Below are 19,021 nucleotides of genomic sequence, written 5' to 3'. Positions count from 1 at the left end.
AGCAAGATAGAAATAATGCGCCAAGTTAGGTCAAATGTGAAGGTTTCTAACATTTCCAATCCGCCAGAAGAGCCGGGAACAAATATTGGCTTTGCATCAATATAACGCCTCTGCTCACACATTGTTGCTTGTGCGCGAACATGTGTCCAAAAACAACACAGACCAGGGGCGTTGTCTGTGTTGTTTTTCTTTTTTTTCTCTTGTTGTGCACAAAACTAAAAAAGGAACCTGAAAAGACATCGCAAATACAATACAATACAAACAATTTTTGTTGGTCCAATAATTAGTTTTCCTCAAAAACACAAAATTAAAAAAAAACTTTGTACCAGTAATTCTTTACGCATTTAGCCGGTATCAAAAAGATTTTTCCGAAGACTCCACATTCGTGTCGTCTCCCTATTTTCGTCAAATTCAGCTCATCAGGCGACTTGTATAAATATTTGATGGCATGATGACCGGATCAAAAATGGAGAATACTCTGGATGGGACACCAGTTCATAGACGATGGGTTGTCAGATTAGAACACTGCCTTAGCTATCCTTTGCACTCTCAATCGGCTGTCTCTCAAAACTTTATGCTGAACCCTAGTTTTGTCCCGTAGTAGACGTTTATTGTTGTTTATTTGTAAATGGTTATAATAACAACCGAGGTTCTTGGTTATATAATTATAAAGTGTTTTTATACATTTACCGCATCAACATAATATTATACAGCAACTTTATATGTCCGTGTTTACATATTACATTTCTATATGATCATGCTTCTGTGCACAAAAGTCAATGTAAACTATTTCAATATGTCAGCAGATTCCCTAACATGCGGAAAGGAGACGAACACTATGTAAAATAAGCCAAGAAACAAAATTTCTACGCCCCAAATATCAACGCCGTTTTCTCATCACTCTTCACCACATAGGTGCAACACAGTGTACACAGTTACATTCAGACAATCACTTTTGCATTTTTTAAAGTCACACATCGCTAACAGATGTGCAAATTTCATAACTTTGGCCATTTTCATTTATCATTAGGTTAAAATCTGCGCTGAATGCATAACAGGTCGGCCGACGAAACGAGTAACACACAAAAAACATTATTTCATGCAAATGCCCCTAATAAAACGCGCTTACATAACGGGGCGGACACGGGCGAAAACTGCGAAAATCCGAAAATCTACCGACGAGATTTAATGTGAGCTCATTTAGACGCCAGCGGTGTGCACTGACCATGGCAATGGGTGCAGCACGCAGCGTTTGGCGCCTACGAAACATGGCAAGCAACGCCCGATAAGCCGGTCGCTAACGAGGCCGACACACACACTCACTGACAGTTTCCGCAGCTGACTTTTTCTTTGTTTGTTTTCGTCATTTTCCTTAAATTCGGCTTTGAAGCTATTAAGTCTTTAATGTGCGAAAATTCAAAGCACCGGTCTGTTTTTGCGAACTCTATGTGTGTCGGTTTTTGTGAAGACGACCCTAGCGAATTACGTACAACGGTGATTTTTCGGTCAAAAAGCACATGCTCAGCATATACATACTCATATATACCTACACATTTTTTGGATGTGTTGGTCGGATTGGCGAGTCTACCTGAGAATCAGAGGGCATAGCAATAAACTTTTTACAGCACCAACGCTGTAATCCGCCTTGGCTATACTATAAATCTGTGTAACAAACAAGCTGGCCATTTCAGTTGAACGCCTATTCTTCTAACGCCTACATCGCCGGGAATTAAATCCGCCTAAAAAGTGAACGGTTCATATTTCAACATCGTAAAATGTCATCCTCGCGTGCAGTTTTTGTAACACTAACTTTCTTTGTGTGCATAACTTTCGTTCAAGCTGTCACTAATGTAGACCCGACATCACGCGAACTCGATCAATTCCGTTACTGCATGCGCCAATCGCAGCATCCGAGTTTGCGTGAGTGCATCGGTCGCACAGCCCTCAATTTCCTGCAGCGCTTCGATGAACAGGACAATTACACACTATTTAGGGATTTAGTTTCTACGAAGGACGATAAAATTTCGGCGCGTTCTTTGGTAAATTTTTTGGACACAGACCCTGTGGATTTTAGGTGAATAAACAATTTATTTTTACAATTTACTCGTGGGCAACGTGAAAAAGAATTTGAATAAAGTCAAATAAATTTCCATAGAAGCGTATTAAGAAGTGAAATTAATCAAGAGTCCTCTAAAAAGTTCACATTTTGACAATTAAATCTGTGAGAAAGGAAGATGAACTCAAACTTTCTGCTTTCTGGTTTTACTAATTATACGGAGAAGCAATTGTAGCATAGATTATTGTCGGATAAATATAGCATATCAGCCGAAAGCCTTTGATGCTAGCGCTGCGTACTTTAGTTTATTTAATAATTTGTTTATTATGTAAGCTTTAATAAAATAAAATAAAAATAAGTAAAAAAAAAATATATAGCATATAGCTGCGATCGGAAAAAATTCTTGTAAGGAACCGTTTGTATTTAAGGTATAACAAACTTACATTCCGATTATTTTTTCAATCCCACAAAAATAAGCTCGTAGCATAATATATCTGAATACCGTTTTGCATAATCCATCTAGCCGTAATATCTTTGTCATATTTGAAATATTCAATTGCACCAGAACATTTCCAATTAGGCTAGGCAAAGTTCTTATCAATTGCATTCACCACGAACACCAACAAACAATTGTTAGGCAGAGATGTATGCTAAATATAGTGAAACAAGCCTGTACCGCATTGGCCGAAATGGAAGGACTTAGCCGATATATATTGTACCACTTGTTAAATATAAATTCAAATGTGCATGTATTAGAGATGTTCAGCATTAGATCTCATTTCTCAAGTCGCGTAACTGATTTTCTTACCCAACAGACTTTTTGGATGAACTATAGATATTTAGTTTTATATAAACTTAATCTAACAACTTTTAGAATGATTTACTTTTTTTAGAAAGAGATGGATATTAGAACTGAAAAAGTTATATTACTATATTTTTATTGATGTGCGACTATCTATTCCAAATGTAAATAAGTTGATGACACTTAAAATAGGGCAATATCTAAAGTGGGCGTTGCCCAATTGTAAACTTTTCTGGTGACTGAGGTTTAACACTCAATGTTTGTGAGGTAACAGAGCTAATGCTCTCTGCCCAACGAGTTAGTGGAAAACACATAAATTAAAGAAGATCGTGAAGAATCAATTTATTTAATATTATTTAATTTCAATTACGGCCAGTACTTGATTATTTTTAACATTGTAGAGGAATATTGGAAAATGCCGGTGCCGTAATGGGTCAACGTGGGCTTGAATGGCATATGGATGCAATATATCCGGGATTAATGTTCAAGATTGGGCCCACTGCCGATACTAATAGTGTTGCGCAGTTTGTGCTGGATCCATCTACTGCTGAGCGAAACTTTGGCTATGAAGAGCCATCAACGGGTAAGTTGAACTTTCGAATACGCTATAAATCTCTGACCAGTGTTTTTACTTCATACTCCCTCCAAACAAAAACAAAAGCTCGCCTCTTAACGAAACAATACTTGCTGCCATTTTTGCTCGGCTTTAAATTCAACTTGGTCGCACTGGTGCCGCTTGTGTTCGCTGGTATCTGCTTGCTGCTGAAGAAGTCGCTTTTCTTGGCTAAGTTCGCCATTTATCTAAGCAGCTTTTTAGGCGTTGGTGGAGCTTTAACTGCACTCAGTGCTGGCGCTGGTGCAGGCGGATTTGGTGGCTTTGGACTTTTCGGCGGAGGCGGTGGTGGACCTCCACTGGGACCCTCGCCCTTCAACCCTCTCGCTCATGCATATGGAGGTGGCGATGGCTACTTACCCGGCAAAGCAGGTGTTTTCAATCAACACTATGAAAACGATGAACTTCATCACCATCCACCATATAAACGCAACGATCGTAAAGTAAACTTCGAGAAGCCACGTGAATATGCATCACGGGCTACCGTAACAGCAACAACGCCGGCTCCTGACCGATTTTACGACTATGAGAAGCAAGTAGCCATGATACACAATAGAAGCGGAAAATTGCGATCAACGAACGGAAAACTCGGTCCCAGTGCTTATGATGACGACGAAGGTGAGGTAAAAATTGCTGATTTCAAGACAACGAATCAAGAACATAATGGTTGGAAAGTCGTTGATTTGAGGGTGTGAACAAATGTCATTTTTCTCTGATGCGCAACATGTTCACAAAACTGCGTTTGTAAATGTTTGACAATTTAAGTTTTAGTAAGTTAAATTATTTATATGTACTTGTTATTACTATTATTAAGGCATAGTTTTACGTAATTAAAGGGCAGATTTTGTAAAGATGGTTGTCGTTATCTAATTAGATTTTTTAGAATAAATCGGTAATATTTATATCCACTTCCGCTCTCCCATTCAGCTGATTATTAATATTGAGACCTTTTGAAAACAGAATAGCTGGCTGAAGTCCACTGTACCGATTATTCCTTGATATCTGGTGTGTAATAATGGATCCCACTTCGGGTTGCTCTTAAACAGCTCTGATATGATGTGGACATACAGTTCGGAATAGTAACATCGTGGCGGCAGCATTCTTATTGCACCTCCTGCTGCCTCATAAGAATCGTTTAAGTTTTCCTCAATTTGACACTACGAGACCAAATAATTCTCATTTGATTCTACAGTATCAGATGGTGAGGGTAAATACTAATTATCGGACCCAACGAGAAACAAAATAGGGTTGTATTTTTTTTAGGTTTTTTCACGTTTGGGGATAATGTTGAACGTAGTAATAAACGATTTAGACACGGATGAACCACCTTTGCAATGAAACTTCACTTTAATCCATTTATCATGTAAAATTTAGTCGTCAGTATTTATTAATTATCGTACGTTTGGTATTTACGAAATGTAAAAATGTTTAACGAAGCTTCGTGATTTTTGAACCAAGTAGAAACTATATATTTGGTTTTTAAGACCCAACAGTCAAATATAGCAACTAAAAAGACCAAATGCAGAGTCAAACCAGTTTAAAAAAAAAATGTTCAAGCCTTTGAAATTATCCGGGTCATCTCTTATTTTTATTCAAATGATACATTTTTGTACTCTTGCAACAGAGTATAATAGTTTCCGTCTTGCAGTGGATTGCTGGCCAAGCTATTCAAACACGGTGGCGAAGGACTAATGAGGAGCATGTAAAATATGGTCGGTCGAAAGCACGAGCGACGATTAGAATTTATGTGTATTTTGCCGATCCACAAAAAGAGAGATTTACAATCTGCGCCAAATACCGCGGGATAAGTCTCCTAAACATCGCATATAAGGTTCTATCGAGCGGACTGTGTGAAAAATTAAAGCCCACCGTCAACAAACTGATTGGACCTTATTAGTTTGGCTTTAATTGGTAGCCCCTCATAACTAATACTACACACAAACTAACGTTGAGCAACACCAAAAGTCCGTCAGGATCGGAAAGGACCTTTCCAGATACTACAAGAGGTTACAGACAAGACGACTCCCTTTCGTGTGAGTTCTTCAGTCTAATCTTGGAGAAATGACTCGATCTGCAGAAGGTGATATCATTGGCATTTGACAACCCTACCGTTAGTTTTGCTTTCTCCAGAATGGATACGAAAGTTGAATGGTGGTGAACGAGAGCAAGACGAAATATCTCCTGTCACCAAACAAACAGTCGTCGCACTCATCACTCTTGACAGTCATTACTTCGAAGGCGTAGGTAATTTCATCTATCTTGGAAACAGCATTTGCGCCAACAACAACGTTAACCTCGAAATCCAACGCAGATTAATTCCTGCCAACAGGTGCTACTTCGGACTAAATACAGGTAGACAATTGCGAAACAAAGTCCTATCCCGACGAACTAAAACAAAACTCTATAAGTCACTCATTGCCCATTCTGCTATATGGTGCAGAGGCATAGATACTAGATAGATAGTCCTTTGCGCATTGGCAATGGCGAATACCGCATTCGATGGAACGATGAGCTGTATGAGATATACGACGACATTGACATAGTTCTCTCTGAAAATATTCGACGCAGTATCCGTCGAGGGAAGCAGAGGAAAAGGAAGACCTTCAATCCGTTGGAAGGACTAGATGGAGAAGGACCTTGCTTCGCTTGGAATCTCCAATTGGCGCCACCTTCTGAAAAGAAGTAACGACTGGCGCGCTGTTGTTGACTCGGCTACAACCGCGTAAGCGTTTTCTACACTAGTAAAGAAGAAGAAGAGGAAGGAGATTCGATCTAAATACTTTCTTCGAAGATTGTAGAAATTCCTTCGATAGTAAACTATAACAAATTTTATGAAGATACCATACTTCGTGAAATACAAAAGTTTTCCATATAAGGACTTCAGATCGTTCACTTTGTTTCACAGCTGTATGCTACAGTAGTCCGATATCGGCAGTTCCGGCGAATTCACAACTGCTTGGTGAGAAAAGGACGTGTTTCAGGTCTACTACGAGGAGTGTTCAAAAAGTATCGCGAATTTTGAATTTTTGCCGGTTACGAATATTCGAATTTCTAATTTTTTGTGGCGTTATGTTGGTACTCATATCTCTCGCTTATGCCGACAAGCTCGACCATTTTGAATGTTCATTTAATCGTTGACAGCTGCTTTGCTTGCACGTGTTTTGGATCGTCTTCGATTTTTACCTACTCAAAAAAATCGGTCAAAGAACCTGTATCAAATTTTGTGTGAATAACAAAATTAAGTGCGCGGATGCATTCCGAATGTTGACGGTGGTATACGGAGAAGCTACCTTGAACCGAAGCAACGTTCATCGGTGGTACAAATTGTTCTCAGAAGGCCGAGAAGATGTGACAAAAATTGGCTTTTGCACCACGATAACGCCCCTGCTCACACATCGTTGCTTGTGCGCGACTTTTTGGCCAAAAACAACACAATAATGATGCCGCAGCCACCGTATTCCGCAGATCTGGCCCCCTGTGACTTTGCCTTGTTCCTTAAACTGAAGAGGCCCATGAAAGGACGTGTTACGCTTCTCTTGACGAGATAAAGGCGGCATCGAAGGAGGAGCTGAAGAAGATTATAAAAAGTGATTTTTTGAAGTGCTTCGAAGATTGGAAAAACCGTTRGCACAAGTGTATAATATCTCATGGAGATTACTTTGAAGGGGACAAAATAGATATTCATGAATAAATAAATAATTTTTGAAAAAACACAAAATTCGCGATACTTTTTGAACACAGCTCTAATATACATATATCGAAAACTGAAGGACTAGTTCGCGTATATACAGACGAATAGACCGACACACTGGTGGACATGGCTACATCGATTTAGGTGGTCACGCTGATCACTTAATCACGTACTATACATACCTTCCTTTTCAGCGCAACAAAAATCGCAAACCTATTATTCCCTGTTGAATGTGTAAAAATCGTTTAACTGTGAAACAAAAGTACTCGAGCCATTACTTATACAACTTACTTATTCTCTTATATGGAATAATATGTGTGTCACAGCATCGCCTAACAGTTTCGGTTTGTATGGCGCTACAAACCAGACAAAGTCGTAGCACAAAAGCTACGTTGTATCATCACTGATTAGATGGCAATAAATTTCTAATTTCGTTTTTCATTTTACCGCTTTGACAAACACACTAATTACAGTGCTTTGAATAAGGAGAGCAGAATTTACAGAAAGACAAAAAGCCCCATATTAACCCAAGTAAATCGTTTTTACCTTTTGTGTCTCGTGCTGTCTGTCTGTTCTAAAAATATACACAACTTTTTCTCAAAGTCAGTTACATTGAGGTGTTTTTTAATTTCCCATTTTCATATTTGTATTACCAAATAATTTTTTCTACGTTTCTATAGGTTTTTATCTAAGTGGTTGATATTAACAACAACCGTAGGGCCGACGGAAAAAGTTGTGTGCACCCACCCATAGAATTCCTATAAATGCAGACAAATTAAGAGAAAACATTTTAGTATTTGAATAAAGGTGTCGGTTGCGGTTGTGTCCCGCTGTTGAGGTGAAACCACCAAGAAGAGGTCATAGTGTCTAGAACGAAATTTACATTCAAAGTGCAAGAAATTAATTGGTTTTACGAAATAAAATTTGCAATTGACGAAAATGTATGCGGTAACGTGTGGCTGTCAGTGTTTGTGTGTGGCAGGGCTTGTTTTGCAATTTTTGATCCTTTTCAAATGCTGCCCGATTACCGTGACCATAACAATACCAAGAAGGACAGCCAATAATGTGACTGATACAGTTGAGTTGATGACACTGCGTGCTGTTGGCCGCTCGGTTACACAGTGCTTGGCTGCAACGGAACAGTGGCCATGTTTGGAGAATCAATTGCTGAGGTTCGTCGATGCGGTCGCACAGGACAACAGCACATGGCAATGGGGAGATTACATTTTCGTCGAGAAGTTGACAGGCAATAAGAGCGAAAAACAGCTAAATTTTTCGAGAAATCAAGCACCTCGACAACGCTCAGTTCAAGCAGAAGGTGACAGCCAGCATAACGAGAGTGGGATTGTAGCGGGTTTGTTGCAACTAGCTAAAACGCGTTCAATTCGCTTGCAGTTGCCAACCTCCGTCGGAACACTGAAAAAAATTGGCGCTGGAATCTCGAACGCAATCGATGGACTATCGCTGCAGAATATTGCACCGCCTGAAACGTTGCCCGAAACGGAGGCGGCGCAAGCGGATGAAGGTACGCATCGACTATTCAATGGTCTAGTAGATGATAAATTAGAAACATTCAGTGCTAGCAGTAGTGACGACACAATATTCTTGCAAAATGACAAAGACAAGATTGAACTGGACAAGAATAAAGACAAAGACAGCAAGAAGAAAAAGAAAGAAAAACATAAGAAAACAAAAAAGAAAAAGGTAACTAAAGATAAAAATAAGCACAAGAAAGACAAATATAAAGATAGAGACAAAAAGAAGAAAGAAAAGGACAAGTGCAAAGGTAAGGACAAGAACAAAACAAAGAAAGACAAATACAAAGATAAGAATGAACACAAAGACAAGGACAAGCATAAGAAAAAACTAGTAATTAAAGAAGGACTTTCAAATAATTACAATTCACTTAAAGGACGCAAAAAGAAGGGCAAAGACAAAAATATGGCAATGATGGGTGGAATGGCGATGATGGCTATGGTCGCGCAAATGTTCCTCGGCAAAGTGATCCTGATCGCGGGCGCCGCCTTCGTTATGGCGAAAGTAGCACTGCTCGTTTCCGTACTCGTGAGTAAACACACAATTCCATACATACATACACACATAAGTTCATATAAGCGGTTTCCCTAACGGTCTTCTAAGTCTAGTTGTTCTTTATTCGAAAGCAATAGTTCCTATAAAATTAAACAATTAACTAACGCAAGGTATAAAACTTTACAACCCAACTATTTAACAAGTCTAATTTGAATTCAGCTATTGGTATTGCTTTAATTATCTTTACCATATGTTCGCAGCTTAACAATTCATAATTTCGTTACTAAATTATTTCATTAAATTCGGCTAAGCGGTCAGTAGTAATTTTAGTCCTATATTTATTTCCTATTTTCTATTTCCCAGTACAAAATTTTAATTGAAAATTAAGTCTTGGTGAAGTATTCCTTTCGGGTTTCGGAAAAGTGGAAGTAGTGGCAGAAATGTAATTCAATCTTCGGAACAAAGATTTGCAAAAAGCTTTCCTATGATTCTAATAACCGCACTTTAGGTTCAAATATTTTATCAAGCATCGTTTATATTGAGTTTCAAGTAGACCCAGCTTAAATGTAGACACCACCATTGTCTTACTGAGAAAGCCACCCTTACCATAAGACTTTTTCATCAGAAATTTCGTAAGGTTTTTTAATAAAAGCTCTTGAAATCAGGCCAGTAACACAAAAAAAATTTTTATTGAAATTGATATTTTTTCATCACCAACAACAACAAATACGGGAATATTTTAGAAATTACAGACATAACGGAGTATAAAGATAATTTGCAATTTTAAAATTTCTTAAAAAACCCATAAATGATTTCCGTAGTAATCTTTAAAAAATTCCAGGTATTTTGGATTATTTCAAAAACCCCAAGAGATACATAGGTCATTAGAATTTTGTCAGGCACCGAATTATATTTATTTAACCTCGCACGGTTACGATGAATGTCAATGACATCTAGATCGTAAAATGAAGTCGTAGAAATGGGAATGAAGTTCCTTTAGATGGTCTTTAAATAATCTAAACTAATTAGCTACGCCAGCAACAGAAAGCAACATTTCTTTTAAAGAGCAAAAAAATTTAAATTAGTAAACTCAAGTCTTAAAGCTGACTAATTTTGGCAATATCCACCGAATTAAATATCTATTATTACAAAACACTTCCAGTGCATCATCAACAATTGACTTTCATTAAATTAATCCAATTCATAAGCATATTAGAATTAATCCTTTAATTTAACAGTCATTTGCATACGCGACATTGAAACTTGTTTTTTAGGGCAGTCTCAAAAAGGGATCGACTGGAAGTAGCGTTAGCACGGAGCGTATTGTTGTAACCGGCCAAGGACATGGCAGCGGAGGTGGACACGGCAGATATGAGCACGATGAAGGATGGCATCGTCGCCACATGCCACATATTTATCCTGCGGCAGAAATAATCAGCGAAGGGCTACAGCCTGTCAAAGCTTATCATCACTCGCCTACGCCACCTCCTCCACCAAAAGCTTCCGCTAGTCATCAAAATCACCGCTATTACGTCAATGAAATCAACGAAGCAGCTAATGAAGACATAGATGATGGTTATAGACGTAGACAGGCGCAAGCTGGATTTCTTTAGAGTAAATTGAGATTATTAAGTGAAAGTGTTCATTATGACAAACATATTGATATAAGTGTGTAGCAAAGTAGAAAATGAAAAATCTTAAAAATGGGAAGCGAATATTTTCTTTATTACGCCGATAAGCTTACAGACTAGAACTTACTTGGCTAAAAATACATACAACACAACTAGATATATTAAGCATTAGGTTTAACAATGATATAAATACATATATGTATATAAATAAAAATGTAAATAACACCACTGTGCCTTACTAAACGTGAATAATTTACCTAAGTTTCAATTGTCATTTTCAATATTCCATATATTTCCTACTTTTTGGTGATCAGCTTTGGTTTGACGTAAGATCGCTTAACTGCGACAATGACGACTCTCTACAACAACGCCGCTTCGATGTATATTCCAATATATAACCACACTCTATACATTGACATAATTTAGCGTTATTATGAATGCACACGCGACGGCACCCAAGCGTTGTAAGCCTTATCCTGCATCATCATCTCGTCATCGATGCTGCGATGGTAAGAGCCACTTTCATGCCCAGCCTCGTACTCGCCCGCATGACTTGATGAATAGGTTTGGCTATGCTGTACTTGTGGGTGTTTCACTATTTCGTAAGTGGTTTTTTCACCACCCTCCGCCGACACCAACTTCTTGAGTCCAATTATGGCGCTGATTATGAGCGCAATTTTTCCCACGATCAGTGCCTTGCCTGCGATAATTGCGATAGAGTGGTAGGCCATCTTCAGTATGGCCGTCTTTAGCATTACAGCCGCAATAAATGGACCCAAATACTTCTTATCGTCGCCCTTTTTTTTACGTCCCTCATCTACAGCATTGTCAGCTTCCACGTCACCCAAAGCAAATTGTTTGAAGTAACCCATTGCCGTGCCAAAGATATCTTGCCCATTACGCTGTCCGAAAGTAAGTAGGCGCGGTAAATTCACCTGCAGCTGTCGACTATCAACAAAGCGCAAAAAACGTTCCAGTAACAGCGCATCCAAGCTTTTCATTGACAGATTATCCAAATCGCGATTATTCAGAATTAAATCGGCATTTGCGCTCGCACGGCCTGTCCGTGTCTCATTTTCCACCTTCTGGACAATTGTGACTCCCTCCAAGATATTTATGTTGTGCACTTTCAACGCGCGACCCAACATGCGTGCTGCCTGCACCTTGAAGCACCAAAAGAGATCATCTCGATCACCACAAATACCGTAAATATGCTTTAATGTACGCGTGAGTCCATTATCGAGCAGTGTGCTACGAGCGACTTTGTGGGGACTGCTGTTGCCATTACTGTTCTGAGCGGGCAATTCCAACAAGGTCGCTTCCTGACACAGTGCGATCAGTATTAATGTGATCCCTAGCCTGAAATTCACGTCCATGGCGATGAGATTCGGCTGCAGGAGAGCAAATTTATCCACTTATTACGGGCGTGTAGCGGTGGCGGCTTCTACCACATATCCTTGCCGCGCTGTTGCAGTGAAAGGAGAACTTCGAACTATGCGCTTATCTGTTTCCCTATATACTCATGAACGGCTTGTTTAAAATGTAGCAAAGGATATCCAGTTCATAGCAGCCTCTCCAAACTTTCAGCAAAATGCAACTGATCAGCGCCGCATGTGTGCCAATCAAATTTATACACTTTACCTTGCCACAAATAGTGCGGCGTCGCAATTGACTGCCACTGTTATTGCCGCTGCTATTGCTGGACCCACATGCCAAGTCTGCCAGAGCCGTACAAATCATTTAGTATTTTCCTTTGCAACCGATCTGCACACACACGTCCGCTTGCCACGCTTTTGTTTTTTCCTCGCATGCGCTGACTATTTAGAGCGTGTTGGATTCGTAGCCACTTACTTTTCCATTGCGGCCCGTTGGCTTAGAGCGATTACATTACAAGCATCGCTGCTGATTTGGTGCAATCTTTTGCCGTTGCTGACTGCTATTGGCTACCAATTGGAAGTGATCACCTAATTATTTATTTTAAATGCGATTTTTTATTGTTATTACAATCGCAAGTAGCGATCGGTGTTAGTGCTACAAATGTGGACTTGGTTGCATCTGTGGCACTGAGTGTGCGCAACACTTTCATAGGCTAACTTTTTCCACCCACTTTCTTCTGTAGATTAATCGTTTGCATTCACTAACTGTACCGTATTGTACGTTCGTGCCGAAATTTTATAGAAAACATTCTCATTTCTCTACTTGTTTTTGGTGACGTTCGTGCTGCTGCCAAACTGTTTATCGACACGCAATACACATTACTGGGTGCTTTATTACTTATGTACGTGTACACACACGCTGACTAAGAGAGAGAAATTTCCCGATTAACCTTCCGATACACAGGGCTTCCCAACCAGAGTGATATGATTTCTAAAAAAAACTCACTAATTTTTAAGAAAATTCAAATGTTCTTTTATTTGCTTTGCAGGAACGAATACGATGAAGACAGTTTTCGAGTATTTTTTCCACTAAATCATGTCGCATGTAATGAAAAGCACTTGCAATATGGACTTCTAAAGTTTGAAAAGAGCCTGGTTTACAGCTACAAATAACCCTTATAGAAGTAGTAAATTGGTGTGTTAAATTATAATTCTTTAGAGACCCTTCAAAACCATAATTTCTTGAAATAATTTAATCCCAAACTTATTTCACAATAATTCGCGTGCTGTGTGGCACCTAGGCTCGTCTGGTTGAAAGCACATGCTTTCAAGATCCACTTCCTACAACTGCGGCCGTTAAAAGTTGGTTGTCATCGATGTACTATATACCGCTCTCCATTAACAAATATGGTGTCATCAGCTTCATTTCAAACTGTCAATTAGGCTTCAATGATTGTACTATACATGAATAATTGTCGATTTTCTTCACAATAATATCGGCATCAGTCAAATTAACGTGAACCTCATCGGAGGAGATCGGCTTTTAAAAAACATTATTTTACATTATTCAAGTTCTTCCAAGACAAAATCAAGAAATTCACGACGTTTGCGGTGGTCCAATGTCTTCAGTTCTTGAGTGAGAACAATTTTATACGTATAATTTGATAATAAAATTAAATAATTTGTAAACGTTTGCTTGCGTATATCTTTCCATGATGAAATTGTGACCTTTACTGAATACAACGAAAAAAGCTCACAAAAGAAATCTTATCATACCCATCGGAAGACCCGGTAAATTTATAGTCTGTATGTAAATACAAATATATAAGAATGGATTTAAAAACACTCATTGATGACAATGAAGAAAAAAGTAAGGAGGGTTAAGATAAGCCGGCAGCACACAGTATGTTGCTAAAGAATATACAAGGTTTGTTATATATATAAATGATCTGACTTTGACGACGAAGTTGAAATACCTTGAACTACCAGAACTATGAAAACCTATAACTAAGCCGCAAATTAAGATACAAGTCTGTAATTTGATACATTGATTGTTTGAAAAATAATTAAAAAAAAACTTAACTCCGCCTGCTACTAAATTTAAATACATATATCACAAACCCATAAAACCCTATTAACCAAATTTGCGGAAAAAAATATTTTGACCACCTCCTTCTGGAGCGATATCGGATAACAAACCTCATTTACTAAAAATAAACGCTAATAACACTGGTAAACACTTTGTGATGATTTCTGTATAACTTGGTGTACTTTTATTAATAATATGATATATAACGTCTTTGTTTATGTGGGATCTAAATATTCATTTCTGGTCGAATATATGTAACATTAGGTCAATTGCAAAGTTCCCGGCCGGACACATATGTAAATGAATAGAACTAGTTAGCCCTAACCTTCAACAGGCGCGAGAATACGTAGATTGGATTTTATATTTCGGGATTAGAAAACAAAATCAAATAAAAATCATCGTAAATTGCTTTATTGTTTTAAAAAAATTCCCCTATTAAGATCTATAAACTTTTGCATGCGTATGAAAAAATCCTTAAACAATTTTACTGTACGGGAATAAAAAGAAGTCCTTTGGTGCTAAGTCCAAATTATGCGCTGGATTATTCTACAAATTGATGTTTTAAGTACTAAAAAATGCGTTGTTTCAGTTTCCTGATTGAAAAGACTTTCCTTGAAAGACACTGGCAAACAAATTGTAGTATATACTACTCAGAAATTACTGTTCCACGTTGTTCTAGTGGCAGTTCTTCCAAAAAGTGGAAGTGCTTCGTAGTCGAATCGCTTTGTTAGATTCGGCTCTTTTCCATGTAGTCGAGTGCTGTTTGCTTTCGGGCTCATTCGTATAAATCCATGATTTTCAATCTATTACGTTGTCACAAGTCTTGAAACACCATTACCATATTTTTTAACATTTCTATCGACTCATCGACACAAGCCTTTATTGAGCTACCAGCAAATTGTGTGGGATACAACGTGAAACAAGTTTTTCTACAATCAAATTTCCATGCAATATTGTATGCTAGTCTCACTAATGTCCATAGTTGTCTCAATTCCACGATAGGTCACATGATCTATGACCACGATTGGATTCACTATACTATCGATAAATACTGGTCCTTGATGAAGCTTCATCGCCAAAAGTTTAAGAAAGTGCGTCGATGAACTGATAATAAAGCCTAGTCTTTTCGTGGAAAAACGGCAATGACGTCTGTATTTTGAGATGGGCATAGAATAGTTTTTATTGACTACCTATTAAAAACGAAAGACCATCAGCAACGTATTGTCCAGATCTGACCCCCAGATACTATTTCCTGTTCACAGATCTAAAAAGAATGCTCGCTAGGAGAAACCATTCGTCGAATAAAGAGGTGAATGCTGAAACTTTGACCTATTTTGAAGTAAAGAACAAATCGGAATAAAACAAGTAAAGGAGCGTTAACCTTTGTCCTTTACTGGTGTAACCGAACATTATATACTCTTGCAACTTGCAGTAATAAAAGACGATCAGAATCCAAACAATTTCATATATATATATACTATATGGAATTATGCCATTCACGGCTCCCACGTCTCTGTCATTACCAACAGGTGCTATTTGGGGCTGAGTAGGCAATGGAGGAGTAAAGTCTTCTCTCGACGGACAAAAACCAAACTCTATAAAGTCTGATCTGATCTGATGAGTCGACGTTACGAGTTTTACGAGAGAAAAGTTCTGCGGAAGATTTATGGTACTTTTCGGATTAACCACTGCAAATATCGCATTCGATGGAACGATAAACTGTACGAATTATAAGACGACACTGATATAGTTCAACGACTGGTATGGCCGCCAGTATGCCGGGGCAAGCCCTTTAAATGGCCTCTACGTCTGCATAACGCTTTCCTTTCATGAGCAAATGCATTTTTCCGAAAGGAAGAAATCGCCGGTGCCATATCAGGTGAATAGGGGAAGTGGTTAATGGTTAAAATGCCTTTTTATGGTCAAATAATCGGTCACAAGCATCTATCGATGAGAGCAATTTTTGGTCGTCAGTTAATTTGTGCGGAACAAACCGTGCACACACTTTTCGTAAGCCCAAATGTGCGGTCGATGCTTCGGAGATGTTCAATTCCATTTCCATGAATTTCAATGATGATTTCTGCTGATTTTTGATGAATTCAAGCGCAGTTTCGATGGAATTTCCGGTGATCACGGATTTTGATTTGTCCACATGTTGATCGTCATTTATGTCCTCGCAACCAATTTGAAAACGTTGAAACCATTAGTGCACTCTTCTACGAGATAGGCAATCATCGCCATAAACTTATGTAATCAATTAAAACGTTTCGGTAAAAGTTTTACAACTTTGAAACAAAATTTAATTTTGGCTCTTTGTTCGAAGCTCATCTTCGCACCAATATCACAAACATACTGACACTTAAACAGCAATAACGTCACTTCCAATCAATGAAATGTCTTGAAATTCTCACTGGACAATCGATAAAGATAGCAGATTCCAACGCACCAGTCGACTTATAGATGGCGGCACCAGAGCCGCTAGATTCTAAAGGTCCTCTTTACTTTCGAATACATCTTGTATAACTCATACACTGACCGAGATATTTGGCAATAGTTAAAAAAATTAAATCGGTATATGTATAATATGGGCATTGGGTTAGTATCGACACGATTTTTTTATTAACTATTATGATGCCTCATACTAAAACCATTTTCCCTGGGTTTCATTAAGGTACATCACATACAATCACCAATCGTATGAAGTAAAGTCAGCCAAATATTATATGTTTGTTAAGTGTCGCCTAATTGTATTTATTTTAGACACAAGAATACACTGTTATGAAAAAACCACACTCTGCAATTTTAATTAGAATACTCACATAATGGTCGATATATGCGGTATTTAGTCATCAAGTCATCTGGAAGTTCGAAAATCTTTGTATTAAGTACATGGGGGTAAGAAAAGTATTTACCCCATTCAACTAATTTTTGACACACAGATATACTACTATCAGGAAAGGATCTTCTCTGAATTTCCACTGTAAAGGATATATTGACCGATATTTCCGTCAACTATAGATACTGGGCTTGAACATTTTTGGTTGTATTTGGCCACTTTTTGGTCAGAAGGTGGCATAGGGAATTATAAGTGCAAAATTTTATCCAGTTATATTAATTAATTCATGATTTGCGTAATGGAAAGGGAAAGAATCAAATGGAATTTAAAATTGTGCTATTTGGAAAGTAGGCGTGGTTGTAGACTAATTTCAGGCTGTTACATAGAATTGGCAAGGGTATGCCAAAGATGTGAACCACCGAAAATATCGGTCAGTCTGTGAGACATAACAATGAAGCTTCGAAATGGGAACTAAGGTGCCATTACACTATTTTAACTCACCTGAAATGACTCTCTTTAAAAACTTTCTTTGGCATTCTTTCTTCAAGTCAATTTTACCGTCAATGTTGAGGCAAAAGATTGCGACCAAATGGAACTTTTTGAGTCCGAATCAAAAACTCTTTAAAATACGCACGCTTTATAAAATAAGCAAACGTTTAGTAACTACTTGAGAGTAGGACAAAGGCAATGCTCATATTATTGTTTTGAGTAAACAACATTGATAGCCAAATAAAGTAAAGACGCTGTGTACCTTCATCGTAAACAATCATTTAGCACTAATAAGCTATGACTAGCGCTCATTGCCCACAGAATTCATTCAACACAACAACACAAAGAGTCATTGCATTCGCCAGTTTTGTTTTCTTTCACACTGCAGACCTCGTTCAATCCTTCTTTGTTTGCTGAATGTGGGAGCTTGCCTTACTAGTGTAGCTAACGAGTTTTGGTTGCCTAGGTCAGTCAATTTCATGCTCAAAAACCAATGTGCCTGCGCAGTTAGCTTTGAGAAGTTAAAGATGATGTTGTTGAAGGGGTACATAACAATAGCTTAACACACTCGTCGGTAAACACACCTGCTGTTCACGATTTATAACCACAAAACAAACAAAGACACTTTCACTATTTAATGATGATTACCGAATTATGTTGAATAATTTTCGCCACTGCATATCTTGACAGGCAGAAGCAATGCCAATAAAACAAATAATGAAGGGCAAAGTTCAGGTGGAGCCAAATATTTAAAACTCTTATAAATGCGCATCTATACCATTTATAACTAATATATGGTTGAATGGAGTGTGAATAGACTCCAGACCTTTTATGTATTCTAAATATCAAAACATTATGAGAGAAAGCTAATGCAGCTCGCCCGCAAATTAGTGTCTTAGGTTAAGTGAAATACGTCGCCACATTGGTATCTGCAGAATATCCCTTTCATTACAACTCATCTCACTATGATTGCCCCAGGTAAATATTTTACATTTCATTAATTAATAAAGGGTTATTAAATGGGTTAACCCCATTTGGCTTCATCTTTCCGTAGTAGATGTACAGTTCAAGTTGTTGAGAGAAATCGTTTGTATATGTGAAGTGTAGTACCGTTTTTTTGATTTTAATTGAACCAGATAACCAGATTAAAATAGCATTTCTGGTTTCTTCGCTGGTATTTGAGGAAGAAAGTACACATTTTTCTGTCAAAGCTGAAATACATCTGTTTTCTCTTTGACGTAACTTTTTGAGGCGTTCTTCTTTCTTTTTCAGTTCCTCACTTTTTCTGAAACTTTTTTTGTCTATTGAACCTATTAAACCAAGGCGATCTTTCTGTCGTTGTGCTGATAAAAACTGCTTATCCTCTTCTACAGTCAAAATATTTAAAGCTTCAGAATGAGCAATATC

The 19,021-nt window shown here is 38.0% G+C and overlaps 2 protein-coding genes across 2 annotated transcripts; one reads left to right on the top strand and one right to left on the bottom strand.

The window, feature by feature from the left end:
- Positions 1-1,728: 1,728 nt before the first annotated feature.
- LOC108974002 lies at positions 1,729-10,806 on the top strand. The gene is made up of 6 exons (XM_018941571.1): positions 1,729-2,074; positions 3,260-3,441; positions 3,520-4,160; positions 8,558-8,819; positions 8,910-9,226; positions 10,468-10,806. Exons 1-6 carry the CDS (start codon positions 1,776-1,778, stop codon positions 10,804-10,806), a joined length of 2,040 nt encoding a protein of 679 aa, XP_018797116.1. The 5' UTR covers positions 1,729-1,775.
- Positions 10,807-10,895: 89 nt separating this feature from the next.
- Positions 10,896-12,435, bottom strand: LOC108974014. Its single transcript, XM_018941585.1, has one exon. It carries the CDS (start codon positions 12,198-12,200, stop codon positions 11,256-11,258), a length of 945 nt encoding a protein of 314 aa, XP_018797130.1. The 5' UTR covers positions 12,201-12,435; the 3' UTR covers positions 10,896-11,255.
- Positions 12,436-19,021: the final 6,586 nt, after the last annotated feature.

Source organism: Bactrocera latifrons, unplaced genomic scaffold (genome assembly GCF_001853355.1).
Source record: "Bactrocera latifrons isolate USDA-ARS-PBARC rearing strain unplaced genomic scaffold, ASM185335v1 scaffold_52, whole genome shotgun sequence".
Lineage (NCBI taxonomy): Eukaryota > Metazoa > Arthropoda > Insecta > Diptera > Tephritidae > Bactrocera > Bactrocera latifrons.
The sequence above is the reverse complement of the archived record's forward strand: the minus strand, read 5'-3'. Positions and strand labels throughout refer to the sequence as shown.